The sequence below is a fragment of the Nanorana parkeri genome, unplaced genomic scaffold (assembly GCF_000935625.1).
Source record: "Nanorana parkeri isolate BGI_ZX_2015 unplaced genomic scaffold, ASM93562v1 scaffold277, whole genome shotgun sequence".
In the NCBI taxonomy this organism is placed as follows: Eukaryota; Metazoa; Chordata; class Amphibia; order Anura; family Dicroglossidae; genus Nanorana; species Nanorana parkeri.
The window spans coordinates 1,106,586-1,121,497 of NW_017306545.1; the positions used below are offsets into that span (position 1 = coordinate 1,106,586).

Here is a 14,912-nt window from a genome sequence, read left to right on the forward strand (position 1 = left end):
AACCATGTGCTCAGGTCTGCTACCTAGCCTATTTCTGCTATAGGGATAGATGAAAACTAAAACTCCTTAAACAATTCCTAATTAAAATAATATCTAGATAAAAACAACCAAAAGAGTGATGTACAAATATCAGGAAGTGTGTGCGCAATCTTAATAAAACGTATAACCAATACCTACGTACAATCTTTATAACACATATAGGTGAAAAATCAGATCCATTAAAGTGTAGTTAGTGCCAATCATAAAATTGTGCAAAAAAATCCAACAGTAACCAATACAATTCATAATCCTAATATCCAATTGCTGTAATACCCTGTTTCCCCGAAAATAAGACCTACCCCAAAATTAAGACCTAGTACCATTTTTGGGAATTGCTCAAATATAAGACCCACCCCGAAAATAAGACCTAGTTGTGACCATTCCCAGGGCCGGTGGTGGCATAGGGGGGAACTTGAAGAGCTGCAGGAGAGAATCAGCGGTACCAGCGAAGCCAGCGCTAGAGGAAGCGAGGCGGCAACGCAGGGAGCAGAGCCACATAAGCCGATGTTTCATTCTATAGCGCGCTTCGCTCATTCTGGTTACCAAATTGCTCTTGGAAACGTATGGCACCCCTGATTACCCTATTCCTAACTTTGCCATTTTGGATAATTTAATTTGGATTTGCATTAACTTTGGATTGTTATACATAAAAAAAAAAAAAATAAGACCTACCCTGAAAATAAGACCCAGTGTGTTTTTTTGAGCCACAAAAAATATAAGACAGTGCGGTTGATTTACTAACCTTATAAACACACCACGAACATGTATACACCTCTGTAGTGTGTTCCCTCCCAGCATGATCTATAGGTGGAATCTAAACAACTTTGTAGTGTGTACACACCCAGCAGGTGTGTTGTGCAAAGCCATGCATGAATTGCAAGGTGATGTTGTGTAAATTAGCTCTATGTTGTGTTGCTTGCGTTGATGAATGCAGGAATGTAAATGCATGAGCTAACCATTTTTGTCTAAACTGTGAAGCAGCATTATATATGCATCATGTGCATGATTTTTCCATATATGGCATTAGTGGAAATATGCTTTTAGAGACTTTTTGGTTGATAAATACGTTTTGCTGTGTGAAAATCACACGCACCTGGTGCGTGCGTGTGTTTAGGTTAGTAAATCACCCCCAGTGTCTTATTTTTGGGGAAACACGGTAAATACAGTTTGGCTGATTGTGCAAATGTACAACTCTGGTAACCAATAGCAAACAAGAATCAATGTGCAAAAACTCCCCTCTATCCTTCTCTTGACCGGCAAGGTTGACAAGGGTCAGTCTCTACTGTTCCCTCACCTAACTCTTCAGTGTGCTCCAGCAGTTCTAGACCCTACTTGCAGCACTGACCCTTAATGCACCACCTAGTGCCTTTTGCTGGCATTCTTGATTGTGGAATACTAAAGAGCTTTTTCCTGGAAAGATTGTGCAAAGTTGAGGGTCCTATCATCTGCAATCCTTATTTAGATACAAATGAACTATCTAGTGTGAAAAATATTGGGTCATCTTTAAGTGGGACTGTCTGGCATAAATCATCGCAAAACAAAATATACTACCTGTGTACCTTTGACCCATCCTGCTGCTTAGCAAATTGTTTTCCATTTAGGGGATTCCATTTTAGCATGATACCCTCTTTTTATGCAGTCTCCGTCCTTTTCATTGTTGCCTGATTTAGGGAGTCTGGAATTTGGGCACAGCACCAAGCTGTTTTTTTTTGGACCAAGAACCACAACACCCTCTACACTGGACTCTGGCCAGGGTGGGGATGGTCTCTTCTCCCCATCCTGGGAGGACTCCCCTAATGAATGTATCCTCTTACCTACTCATAGAGTTCTCCAGGAACAGAGTCCATCTATTGGTTGGTCCCTCAAGGAACAGAGTCCCTCTATTGGTCGGTCCCTCCAGGAACAGAGTGCCTCTTTTGATCTGACCTCTGCTAGACTTTGTATGGAGGCTGAAAGTTTTTTACCTCTGGAAGGATTTGAGAACTTCTTCTGCAACAGATTAGGTGATCCACTCCCTACGCTGGACAGTGTTGAGGTGTGTCTTCTATAGAGCCAAAATATTGTCTTTCAGCTTCCCTCTTCAAATGCTCCAACTTTAAATAGTGAGTCTTCTGTATGGAAGTATCCCTCTTTTCTTCCTAGAAAGAAAGTATCCATCACTGGAAAGTCCTGTACTCCCCTGGACGGTCAGCAGATAGGTCACACTGTTACCTTGCTGCAGATTTCCCCTAAGTGGGATATTTCAAGTCTAAAGGCCTTTGTGGGACTTAATTACTGGCAGAAAGGTTTTGTTAGAGTTGTGGTCTTCTGAAGAAGCCTCCTTAGATTCCTTCCTCTATCCGTTAGTAAATTTTCCTAGTGCAAGTACCAGTAACCCCCCCGCATCTACTGCCACTCTGCAGCTCTCTCCTCCGATCTGTGTCCCCTCTGATCCGCACTACTCTCCCCTCCCTGTATTAGTAGAGGCAGCGGGGACACAGACCATTGTAGCTGTTGGGGGGGGGGAAGAGCAGTGACAGTCAGGATGCCGAGCGGGAAGGAGAGAGCAGCTGTCAGGATGGAGAGCGGAGCTGTGCGGGGCCAAGTGGCTAGGATGCCGAGGGGAGGATCAGCAAATATGTGAAATTTTTGCAGAACTTTCCCTTTACTGAGTGAACACCAGAGTGATCAGTACTGATCACTCTGATTGTAAATATCTGAGGAGATAGTGATTACTATGTCACCAGTTATGAATGAACAGGAAGTGCTATACATCACTTCCTGTTCATTCACGATTGGGGGCATTGTAATCATTTACTATGTGCTCAGTTTCTAACTGGACATGAGCACTCAGTTCAGAGGTTTCCTGTCAATTCATAACTGGGGAGAGTATAATGCTGCCTCAGTTTGTGAATGAACAGGAAGCCTCTGTACTGAATGCTTCCTGTTAATTCAGTTCTTTGGCTGTTCTTCTATTCTAAAAGGGAAATGTCAGGGGTCTGTTTAGAATCCTGATATTTCCCCAAAGCCTCCCGACATTAACAAAAAAAATAGCGAAATAAATAAAACACAACCACATATTGTGGTGTACTCCATGCACATGCGCCGTGGTGCATTCTTAGAACACATCGCAGTGCTTGATTTTTTTTCTTTTTAAAATATTAATTCAACTGTGTGGCAGCACATGGCAAAATGTTGTGATGTATTGCCCTGTGTTTTGCGATTAAATGTATGCCTGCATCATCTTATCACAACACACACACCAACAGTGCACAAACAGCACTGCAGATCAGGCGTTACCACAACACAGATTTTTAGCATAAGTTGCTTATGTACAGTTTTGCGTTCCTTCATTCTGTTACCGTTTCGCAAAAAGGCGCAAATTAGAATGTACAAATATTTATTAACTCAATAGTTTTATCTTTTAGATTTAGACAGAATCTTGTAAATTATGTTTTATTGTATGCTCTGATACAGATTTTAGTGTTTTTATCAATTTAATTGTGTATTTTTATCGGTTTAATATTGATTTGATAAACATTTGCGCAATTATCGCAGGGCCTACAAAATTAGTAGCACCATCTTTTAAATCTACTGCGCCTGTGCTTTCAGGAAATGTATGGTTCAGGAATCTGTTACAAACTCTAAAAGCTGCAGTTGAAAATTTAAAAAGAGGTCAAAAGAGTAAGGCAGGGCCTGGCAGTGAAAGGGTTAAAGGGGGAACAACATATGGCCCACCTTCCAAGCAATAACGAAGAGTTTCATTCCTAAAAAAAAAAAAAATGGTTTAAAAAAAATTTAACTGTACATCTCATAGCGGCAAGAAGGTTTCTAGTTTCTGCAGAAAGGCTTAGATTGCAACAAAGAAGAATTCATTGGTTGTTATGGGTAGCATGCCGATTTTACTTTAGGAACACTTTCATTTACTCGAGGTGCACTAACATTTGCACTAGACTCAAAAGCACAATGGAGTCTGTAAAGCAGGTGGAGTCAGCAGGTATTATAACTGCCTGTGGCCCCAGGATGAACAGCGATATGCATTTTAAAGAGAAACTTCTTTTTAAAGTGCCTTATCCTATTGAGCACAGTTTATGAAGTATAAAATCCAATTTAAATCCACAAACAGGTCTTTAATTCATATTGTTCTGATGTAATGTCCACATGTAAAACAGATTTGCTCCTAGTAAACTAATCAGCAAAATCTGAAAAGATAAAGAAATGACCGGCATAAAGTAATTGGTCTCTCCACCTGATGCAGTTGAAATGTTTTATTTCAGATCATACATACACATTTTGTATATGGCCTGCGCATATAATCACACATAATATTGGTCAACTGGGTTGCTTGTTAATACTTTTATTCAATAGTCTGAAAAAGAAAGAACAAATTGTACTTCATGAAACCTCCGGCAACAGCGGATCAGTTATAGAAAACACAATGGATTTGAAACTATCACATTGAGTGGATCCACTATAGTACCATATTATCTTATCTGCACCAATGTAAAAATCAGAGTTATAATGGTTTCAGACACATAAAATCCTTACAGATAATGGGAGATGTAACAAATGGGAAATGTGTTTTAACAGCACTGATAAGTGACAGAGAAGCACATGATCTTTGGTTAGCACGTTCCCCATCACAAGGACTTGCATATATGATAGATACTAGCATTCTGAAGCAGTAGACAAGATTGCACAGAGTGTATTCTTCCCACTCCTGCCAGATGGAAGGACTATTATTATAAATGAAAGGCAGCAGTAGTGGATGCCAGGCAGTCTTGTTTTGTGCCAGATTCTGAAGTCCAGATGTAAGCTGGCTACCCCTGGGACAGGACGGGCTTCAGCTCCCGCAGCAGAATGGAGCCAATCACAGTTTTCTCAGTATTTATGATGAGCTGTGCTGTAGAGCCTTCCTTCAGTTCCACTGTGACTAGCATCAATGACCCACTGTGCACAGTCTTCGCTGCAAACCTGAAAAATGAAGGAAGGAAAAAAGTTATACAGCAGTCAAATCAAAGCTTTTGTACACAGTACAATATATCATTAGCCTGTAATATACCTGTATGTTGAAAGGGATTTTTTTAATTGTATTCCTGAGCTTTCATCTTAAAGACAGATTTATAGGAGTGTCATTTTTTGTTAAACTGATAAACCAGTAAAATGCATTGTAAAAAAATAAATTCTTTACATAAGAAAACAACAGGAATCCTATATGCTTTTTTTCTACATAGCGACTAGACTTAAGCTGGCCATACACTAATAGATTTCTTTCCTTCAGCTTGTGGGCCAAAAAGCATGGACGAATCTCCCCACTGTGGTCATTGTATTCTGGTAGCCAGAACCTGCTGCTGTGAGAATACATGAACAGTGACTTCGTCCCAAATTTGTTACAGCCAGCACTTCCTTTAAGATCTATTTTCAATCTCCCAAAAATAGGTTGAAGGGTTATTAAAAAAAGTATCTAAATCCAAAACCAATATCTATCTATCTATCTATCTATCTATCTATCTATCTATCTATCTATCTATCTATCTATCTCATATCTAATGTCTCCATCTATTCATTCATCCTTGTTTCATTATCTATCTAAATATTGCAGTTTACCAATGCTTACATTTCTTAGGTCTTTTCTTCTGGTGATCCAGCCAATAACACATATCCTGTCTTAACGTGCCCATACACTGCACGATTATCGTGCGATAATCGCAGAAAATCCCGCGATCGTACGATAATCGTGCAGCGTTTGGAAGCCGTGCGACCGTTTCTACTGTACGGACGCACGACTTTTGTATTTCGAGCATGTTCGAAAACCAGCTGAGAATCGTACGATTTTCGGCAAGTACGATCTGCCTGTCCAAGATGGGCAGATCATAGGTTTTTTTAATTACTTTACAAGGGTTGTAAAGTGTATGGCCACTTTTAGGTTGTGTTAGAAGGACTAATAGATTTAGATGGACTTTACACAGGTGATTAACAAATTAAAGCCGAATTCCAGCTCACACTTCTTAAGCAGTTACAGAATTTTTTTACCACTTTTGGGATGGAGGTTTTAACTAAATGAATAAAAGCTGCCACTTCTGCTAGACAGCTTGGACTGTTACAGGAAGTTGTAAAATAACAGACTTACTGGCAGGATCACCAGGTAATAAAACTATACTGGGGGGGGGGGGACTCAAAAACAAAGACTGCTGAGTTAATACTATTGACAGATTGCATCGTATAAGTCGTATTATAGTTTGCCCATAGTTCCCCTTTAGGAAAGCTGCTCAGTGCTTTTTAATTGATATGCAATTCCTGGCTAAGCTTGATGTTCTTCAAACTAGTGTTTTTGCAAACCAAGATAAAAACTGCCTGCTTGTCATAATGTATAGCAATTAGTCATATCTTTTGGAAAACCTAGAAGACAAGGAAATGAAAGATGCAGGAAGGTAATTAGGTTTAAGACGTAAAAGCCGACTCTTTTTCTGAGCAGTTTGAGAAATGGTATGTAAGGCTTATGAAATGTCATCACAACAGAAGCAAGTAAGAATCTGCAATAAAGTTTTTTTTAATCCTTGTAAATGTACAAAGTTTACCTGGGGAAATAATCACTGTACTGGACCAAACTTAAATTCCCCGTGGGGGACTTTTTGGGGGTTATTTCTAATTTTACTTAACTTTATTTTTTTTTACTTAATTGCTATCACATGGGGGTGGGGGCTCACAAGCCACCTATGTGATAGCACACTGGTGGTGACAGGTTCTCTTTTTGGTGATATTAGGGGTCTTTTAGACTCCTAGTGTCACCTTTCCACTTCACTGGGGAATAACAGCTGCCTGCTGTGACAGCATAATGTAAACACAGCATGCTGCCTGCTATTGGCTATTTCAAATTGCACTAGCCAACAGCAGGCTGGCTTTTGCTCACAGCCACTGCCTGCTGTCAATCAGCAGAGGAGGGACCAAAGGAGAAAGTTCTCCTTCAGGTCCTCCTCTGCTGATTGACAGTGTCTGCAAATCGAAATAGCCAATAGCAGGCTAATTATTTCTTCCAGCCACTTGATGAAAGATTTGACGCCGGCTTTGTCCCGACGGCAGAAAAGGGGAGCATCGGATCAACGGTGGGGGTACAGGGGAGCAGCGGATCGACAGGAAGCAGCAGAACCACAGCGGGGGCACGAGAAGCAGTGGATCCACGGTGGGGGCACGGGAAGCAGCAGATCCGCAGCATGGACAAGGGAAGCAGCGGATCCGCAGCGTGGGCACGTGAAACAGCAGATCCACAGTCCGGGCACGGGCAGCAGCTGAGCCACAGAGGGGGAGCAATGGAACTGCAGCGGGGACACGGGGAGCATTGGAGCAGCAGCGGGGACACGGGGGAGCAATGGAGCCCCAGCGGTGACACGGGGGATTAATGGAGGCACAGGGAATACAGAGGCATAGCAGCTGACAGAGCAGAGGCTACAGCGGTCAGTGTCCATCTATGAGATAAAGGAGGAGAACGACAGAGCACAGCGGCGGCAGTAACGAATCAAAAATCAACAAATCGATAATGAGAATCATTGACAACGATTCTCATTATCGATTATCATCTATTAGTTGTTGCAGCACTAGTAGTATCCCAAATCTCGCAAAAGAACAAAATTCTGCACTGTGCTGATGAGATTACTGTGAGATTTCAGGTATTCAGCATTTTCTAGTATATTGCCAGGAGCAGCACCTTGTTTTCCCCTGTTGTATGGAAGCTAGGGGAAAGGTGAATATATGTACTAATTTATTTTCCCTACTTTTCTTATTATTTGTAAAGCTGCAATATGTGATAGGGAGGGGGTCCTGTTGTATTAAGCAGCCATCAAGTTGCAGCTGCTTCATTGTGGGAGTAGTGCACTTGACATGTTGGGAATGGGCTAGCCATTGATTTTTTGGATAACATTTCTAAAAACCTGGATATTTTTTACTGGGGGGTGACCCCAACAGATACAGCTTACTGATCCGTTCAGTTGCAGACAGCTGCTAATGGGAAAAAATGGAAAATTGTGATGCATATCTGTGGTAAAAACCACAGTACCTGGCTGAAATCTTTTATTTTTCTTTGCATAGGTATACACGAGGAACAAATGTATTTTAGACATCATCTGCTTCAAACGCAGAGCGTAGTTCCTCCTCCAGTGTCTGGGCAAATCCAACAGTCCCTGAGATTCTATTAATATAAGGTTTTGGCAAAGGGATAAATTGTGGATTAGAGATGGGTCGTGTAGAGGATTTCTTCAAATGTAGCTTAAGGAAAATGAAGTGACGTAGGCTGGAAGTTACCTACGGGCCACCCATAATAAAGAAACTTAGGGTTGAAGAAAATGCAATGTCAAAATGGAAGCAACGTGGGCAAACTACTTTTTGTTTGTGACTCACGTATTGGTAAGCAGATTACATGTTTACCAAGGATAAGAAGCAACATATCTGCCGCAACTGAAGATAGGTTGAGTTGAAAATACACCCCTTCATTCTATGAGGTATATAACTTTCTGGGTAAGCAACTGGAGAGAAGAATCAGCCTGGTACCTGCCCAGTGCTTAAAGTGACATTAAACCCTCAGATTTTTTAACATAAAACAATACTGTAATGTGTGCCTTACTGTAATCCATGGTTGTTTCCCTTCTCTTTGCTGCTCTTCCTTTTAAATCTGTATCTGTTCTCATGCTCTGCAGAACTTCTATTTTGCAGCAGACTGCCTGGTCTCAGGAATGGATACACGGTATCTGTGTATCTGTTTGTATAGGCTTGTAACCTGAGCCAGCACTACAGGAAGAGGCCCTGAGCTGAAAAGGGAAGTTCTCCCCCAGCATGAGAAGACATGAGGATTTAAAAGGAAGAGCAGCAAAGAGAAGGGAAACAACCATGGATTACAGTAAGGCGCTCATTACAGTATTTGTTTATGTTAAAAAATCTGAGGGTTTAATGTCACTTTAAGGGTGCACAAACAGGAGGTTCATCAACTTGTGGACATCTTGCTATAGGGATGTCAGCTGAGTGAATGCTGTGCTGGGATACTATACATGGGGAAAATGGACAAATTTTTTGTTGTAAAAAATAAACAAACCACTAAGTTATTCGTGGATCAGGTTGAAAGCTTTGGTGATTATCTACCAGCTGTAAACATGATTGATTTGGTTTGGATCCCACACAGCTGATAAGTTTGCTCCCATCTACTGGCCACTTACATAAATCAATTCAGTGATTTCAGGCTCTTGGATGACATAAAATATCCAGCATGCTGCAAAATATAACCAGCTAATGCTATGGATCTGTGTTGCTCTGAAATAGTTTTTCTAAGTGTATTGAAAACTGATATTGCAATATCCTCACAGCTTATTTCCTCAGGATTTTTTTTTTTTATAAAAAAAAAACTTTCCACTGTAATTCAAACTTTTCTTCCTTTATCTGTTCTAGAACATAAAAAAAGAAAACCTATAAACAGAAGCACATTCCTTGGATTTGGGAACTCAAATACCAATATTTTCAATTTGGAATTCTTGAGAAGCAAAAAGGTGCTTCAGCTGGCCAGTTTGAATACAAACCCGAAAAGCAGTTTTGGGCAGACAAATTAAGAATGTAACACAGAATATAAAAAACAAAAACAAAACCCAGTTTCAACAATCTTCCACTCAAATGATTATAAAATTGTAAAACCTGCTTCATACCAACTAAAAAAAATGTACAGTTGTGGTCAGCATTAGCAATGGGCATTGTGTATCTTTGACAGATGTGCATTTGCCCACCCTAAGCTGCTGAACTATAAAAGGCAGTTTATGGCAATAAAAATTGTGTGAACCCATTAACTTTCTTATAAACAACAATAACAGAAAAGCAAATGAAGCTGTATAGGAAACGCCTGCAATTTTTTGTTTAAATTTATGAGTCATGCAAAATTCCAAGACACTAAAATCTCCCTAATTACTTGTAATTAGAAGCCAAACTGACCCATTGTGATTTGCAATTGACTGAAAAGCCACCTTAGAGATACAAAGAACTTCTGTCAAGACAACTAATTCATTCAGCAATTGCTGAGAGAGACAACTGCACCCCGGATGGCATGGCCCATGCAAAGCGAGAGCCTCTCTTCCCTGGTAACTGAAGAACAATGAAGGCGCTGCACATGGCCCTTTGAAAACACTAACAAGTACGGGAGAGGGTCTGTGACCTGCTCTGACCCCCACTCTGGAGGCCTTTCCCCTCATCCCTTTCTGAATGACACGTGTCTCAATCGCAGCCATCTGCCTCAATTTGTGAAACATCTTCGGCCACAAAAGCACGCAGTTAGCCCTGACAACAGAGAACAATGCCAAAATAATAAAACTGCTCTGCTGACAGCACGAACCGGGCTCCTCAATAGCAAACCAACTGGTCAGTGTCTCCTTCCTAACAATTAGCATGGGCAAGTCACAGTGTAGACGGCAGTCTGTGGGGATCTCTTTAATTACCATCAACATAAAGAGAGAGAGTTTATCAAAGATACTCAAAGAAAGGAGGGGGGAAAAAAAAAATCACACTAGACTTAATTAAAATATTAGCCACTTAAGCAGGAAACAGATTCTCTTTAAATGGAAAGTAATTTATTTTTTAGTTTTTCTCCTAATCACATCAAAACCTCTTAACGCATTACACTAGTTAGGAAAGCATAACATGTAATTTAAATCTTGTTAACCAGTTTATAGGTAATAATTGCTATATTCTTATTTTACAAACAGAAAAGATCAATATTTATTTCTTTCATCCACACTGCTGTCAACTGGGTCCTTTTCTTATTTAGCATTGTGATTGTGTGCATACTGCCAACAATGACAGAAATTAGACACTCACTTTTCCAATGCAAGAAACAATGCCGACAACAGAAAAGAGCACGACTACCACAGTGAGAAATATCTTATATTCTTTACCGTCACATACACCACCATAGACTTCCCACTTGAGTGTTGGGATATAATTTTTCAGTATTAAAATAAACATTACTTAAATATATTTACTATAGTCATTTAACTATAATTTACTAATATTGTAATACCATTTCTATACAATATCTATAGCAGATCAAATTGCAGTTGAGATGGGAAAACTCTTTCAAGTTCTAGGTGCAATTATGCACAATAAAAGTGTGTGTAAAGTACGTATAGATTGTTTTTTTTTTTTGAGTGGAGGTGGAAGATTTTACTCTTAGTGATACTCTGGAATGAAAATTCTGTCTTTAGGGATAGGATACATTGCTGGAAACACAGTAAGTGGAAGGGGGAACTTAGTTACTTGTTTCTGGAAGGAACTTCATGTCAATAATACCCCACTTCCCTGAAAGTGATGATTGTCCTCCATTTCATTCCAGGTAGGAGAGATCATTCTCTGAGCATAACATGGATTATATTAGATTAAAATGATCTAGCTCATGTTACTGTGACAAGTAATAGGAACTACAACGTGATCATATGATAAGTTGCATCAGTCCTAGTGTAGTTTTGTAGGAAGATGTTCCTAGCACATAGAGGACACTAGAGTTTTGCACTTGGTCATCTGGATGTTTTTTTCAGAAATGTTCTATATTGCACTTGCACAGTTTGTATGTAGATTTTATATACTGTATTTCTATTTTCTCAGTTACACCCCTGGTCCCTAAAGGTGCCCATACACTTTACGAGGGTTGTAAAGTACTTAAAAAAACGTACGATCTGCCCATCTTGGACAGGCAGATCGTACTTGCGATCATCGCAAACCCGCCCCCTGAGGGGCGGGCTTACGATGACTGCAATGAGGGCCGGGCTTACGATGACTGCAAACGGGCTATGTGCGCACACCGGCCCGTTCGGCAGTTGTCGAACCAGCAGACCACTAACTCGCCGAGAATCATACGATTCCCGGCGGGTTTTCTAGCCTGCTGGTTCGACGGAAGACGTGCGAACGTACAGTAGAAACGGTCGCACTCCTTCCATACACTGCACGATTCTCGTACGATCGCAGGATTTCCCGCCATTCTCGTACGAGAATCGTGCAGTGTATGGGCACCTTAAGAGTGATGACTGTCCAACATTTCACTGTAGCTAATTCTCATTAAAGCACAGCAAGAGCACCCACCCCTATTGCACTATTTATTCATCATATGTGCAACAAAAACTGCAATAGTACAAAAAAAAATTTTTTTTATCCAAGTTGACCACACTTACAGGGCAACTGGTTTTAAGGAATAATGTTTAAATCAGGGTTGACGGAAACCAAAGTTGGGTTATTAAAATGTGAGTGCACTCTGTGAAGGTTCAGTGTGTATCCCACCGCACTCCTGACCAGTAAATTCCTTGGTTCTAAGTGCTGAAGTGAGAGTGGGTGGCGCCGCCCAGATCAATTACGTCATATTGAGCCTGATAAAGGGACCCAGAGCGGCCCTGAAACATCGCTATCCTTGTGACAAAATGCCTACATGTCAATGAAAACTAAATTGGAACGTATCTCTACGGTGTGCTGGTGACAATTTGTTACTGCACTCTGTGAATGCATCTCTCTAACTTTCCTCACTACAGGAAATTGTAATTTCCACTAATTCACATATTAAATGGCTAAAAGAGACATTTTGGCGAGGTCTAGCTCACCATCCCCAAGGTTGCTTTTTACTTTGTGTTCCCATGGAAATATCTTGCAATGTCTTCCTACCTGAACTGTAAGTGCAACCAGGATTTTTGCCTTTATGTATCATGTGTGTGTCAGTTCTACAGATTTTGATGTATTTTATTATACACTGAGTGGCCAGATTATTATGACCACCTGACGTTTGTAGGCAAATTAGTTATAATTAGCTATAATTTCGCGGTGAAGTTGCTAGAGGGCCAGACCATTATAAATAGGGAAGAAGGTTGTTTACCACGACAGTAGAAGTGATTTTTTTCTGAAGCTATGGGTAAACAACGCGATTTAACAGCCTTTGAACGTGGGATGATTGTTGGCGCTCAAGCCACGGAGCGAGTATCAGCAAAACAGCAGAATTCGTTAAATGTTCAAGAGCAGCTGTTGTTAAAGTGTTTAAAGACTGGACCGTCAGCCGAAAAACTGGGTCTGAATGTGCGAATTGTGGTCGTCAGCGACTAGTCAATGTTAGGGCAGAATGGAGAGTGGCAAGACTGGTACAAGACAACAGAAGGGCAACAGTGCAGTGTCAGATTCCTCGCATCACCTTTCAACATCTCGTGGAGTTACGAGGCGGCCCAACGAAGTCATCTGGTGGAGTCATCTCGTGGCCCAACGAAATACTGATGGGGTGGTCATAATAATCTGGCCACTCAGTGTATATATCCCCCTGCAGATTTTGTAAAGTTTGCCCGCTTACAAAGAAGAAATTAAAGGTCTATAATGTTTTATCATAGGTGTATTTTAAATGATAGAGAAAGAACATCAACCAAAATCCAGAAAAAAACACATGATACAAATGTTATACATTGAGTTGCAGTTCAGTGAGTAAAAAAAGTATTTGATTCCCTACCAACCAACAATAATTCTGGCTCCCACAGACTGGCTATGTGGTACACAGATTAGTTCTGTCAATTTAAGTAGGTGCTCCTAACGACAACGACACCTGTCCATAGAATCTCTTTCTTCCATTGAAACCTCACCACCATGGGCAAGGCCAAAGAGCTGTCAATGGACGTGAGGGACAAGACTGTAGACCTGCACAAGGCTGGAATGGGCTACAAGACTATCAGCAAGAAGCTTGGTGAGAAGGAAACAACCGTAGGAGCGATTATTCGCAAATGGAAGAAATACAAAATAACCATCAATCGCCCTCAGTCTGGAGTTCCATGTAAGATTTTGCCTCATGGGGTAAGGATGATTATGAGAAAAGTGAGGGATCAGCCCAGAACCACACGGGAGGAGCTTGTGAATGATCTCAAGGCAGTTGGGACCACAGTCGCCAAACAAACCATTGGTAACACGATACACTGCCATGGATTGAGATCCTGCAGCACCCGCAAGGTCCCCCTCAAGAAGGCACATGTACAGGCACGTCTCAAGTTTGCCAATGAACATCTAAATGATTCAGAGAAGGATTGGGAGAAAGTGCTGCGGTGAGATGTGACCAAAATTGAGCCCTTTGGCATTAACTCGACTCGCTGTGTTTGGAGGAAGAAAAATGCTGACTATGACCCTAAGTCACCATGCCTACAGTCAAGCACGGAGGTGAAAACATTACGCTTTGGGGCTGTTTCTCTGCTAAAAGTACAGGCCGACTTTGCCGCATTGAGGGGCCAATGGATGGGGCGATGTATTGTAAAATGATGGATGAGAACCGCCTTCCCTCAGCCCGAACACTGAAGATGGGTCATGGATGGGTCTTTCAGCATGACAATGACCCACAACATACAGCCAAGGCAACAAAGCAGTTCCTCAAGAAGAAGCACATTAAGGTCATGGAGTGGCCTAGCAGGTCTCCAGACCCTAATCCTATAGAAAATTTATGGAGGGAGCTGACACTTCGAGTTGCCAAGCGACAGCCAAGAAGCCTTAAGGATTAAGAGAAGATCTGTAAAGAAGAGTGGACAAAATTACTCCTGAGATGTGTGCAAATCTGGTAACCAACTACAGGAAACGTCTTACCTCTGTGCCTGCCAACAAGGGTTTCTCCACCAAGTACCAAGTCATGTTTTGCTTGGGGATCAAATACTTACTTTACTCATGCTCATCCCTTCTTTTTGCATCTATATGTGTCAATGGTGGATTGGAGCCCAGTGGATGAATGTGCACTGGCTGTATTAGGTGGAATATGTCCAGGTCACCACTATACTATATTAAGTGTAATATGATTGGCATAACACTGATGTGTGTATTGAAATGAGAATGCGTGTTAACGTATACATTTATATGCAAAAAGATTTTTAAAAAAAACAAAA

At 41.0% G+C, this 14,912-nt stretch overlaps 1 protein-coding gene across 1 annotated transcript in view; it reads right to left on the reverse strand.

Moving 5' to 3' along the window:
* Positions 1-4,269: 4,269 nt before the first annotated feature.
* The window catches only part of AP3B1 (adaptor related protein complex 3 beta 1 subunit), a 234,755-nt gene continuing 224,112 nt past the window's right edge, over positions 4,270-14,912 (reverse strand). The window contains exon 27 of the mRNA XM_018557267.1: positions 4,270-4,992. Within this exon, the coding sequence (XP_018412769.1) occupies positions 4,839-4,992 (154 nt within the window). The 3' untranslated portion in view covers positions 4,270-4,838. The remainder of the gene's footprint in view (positions 4,993-14,912) is intronic.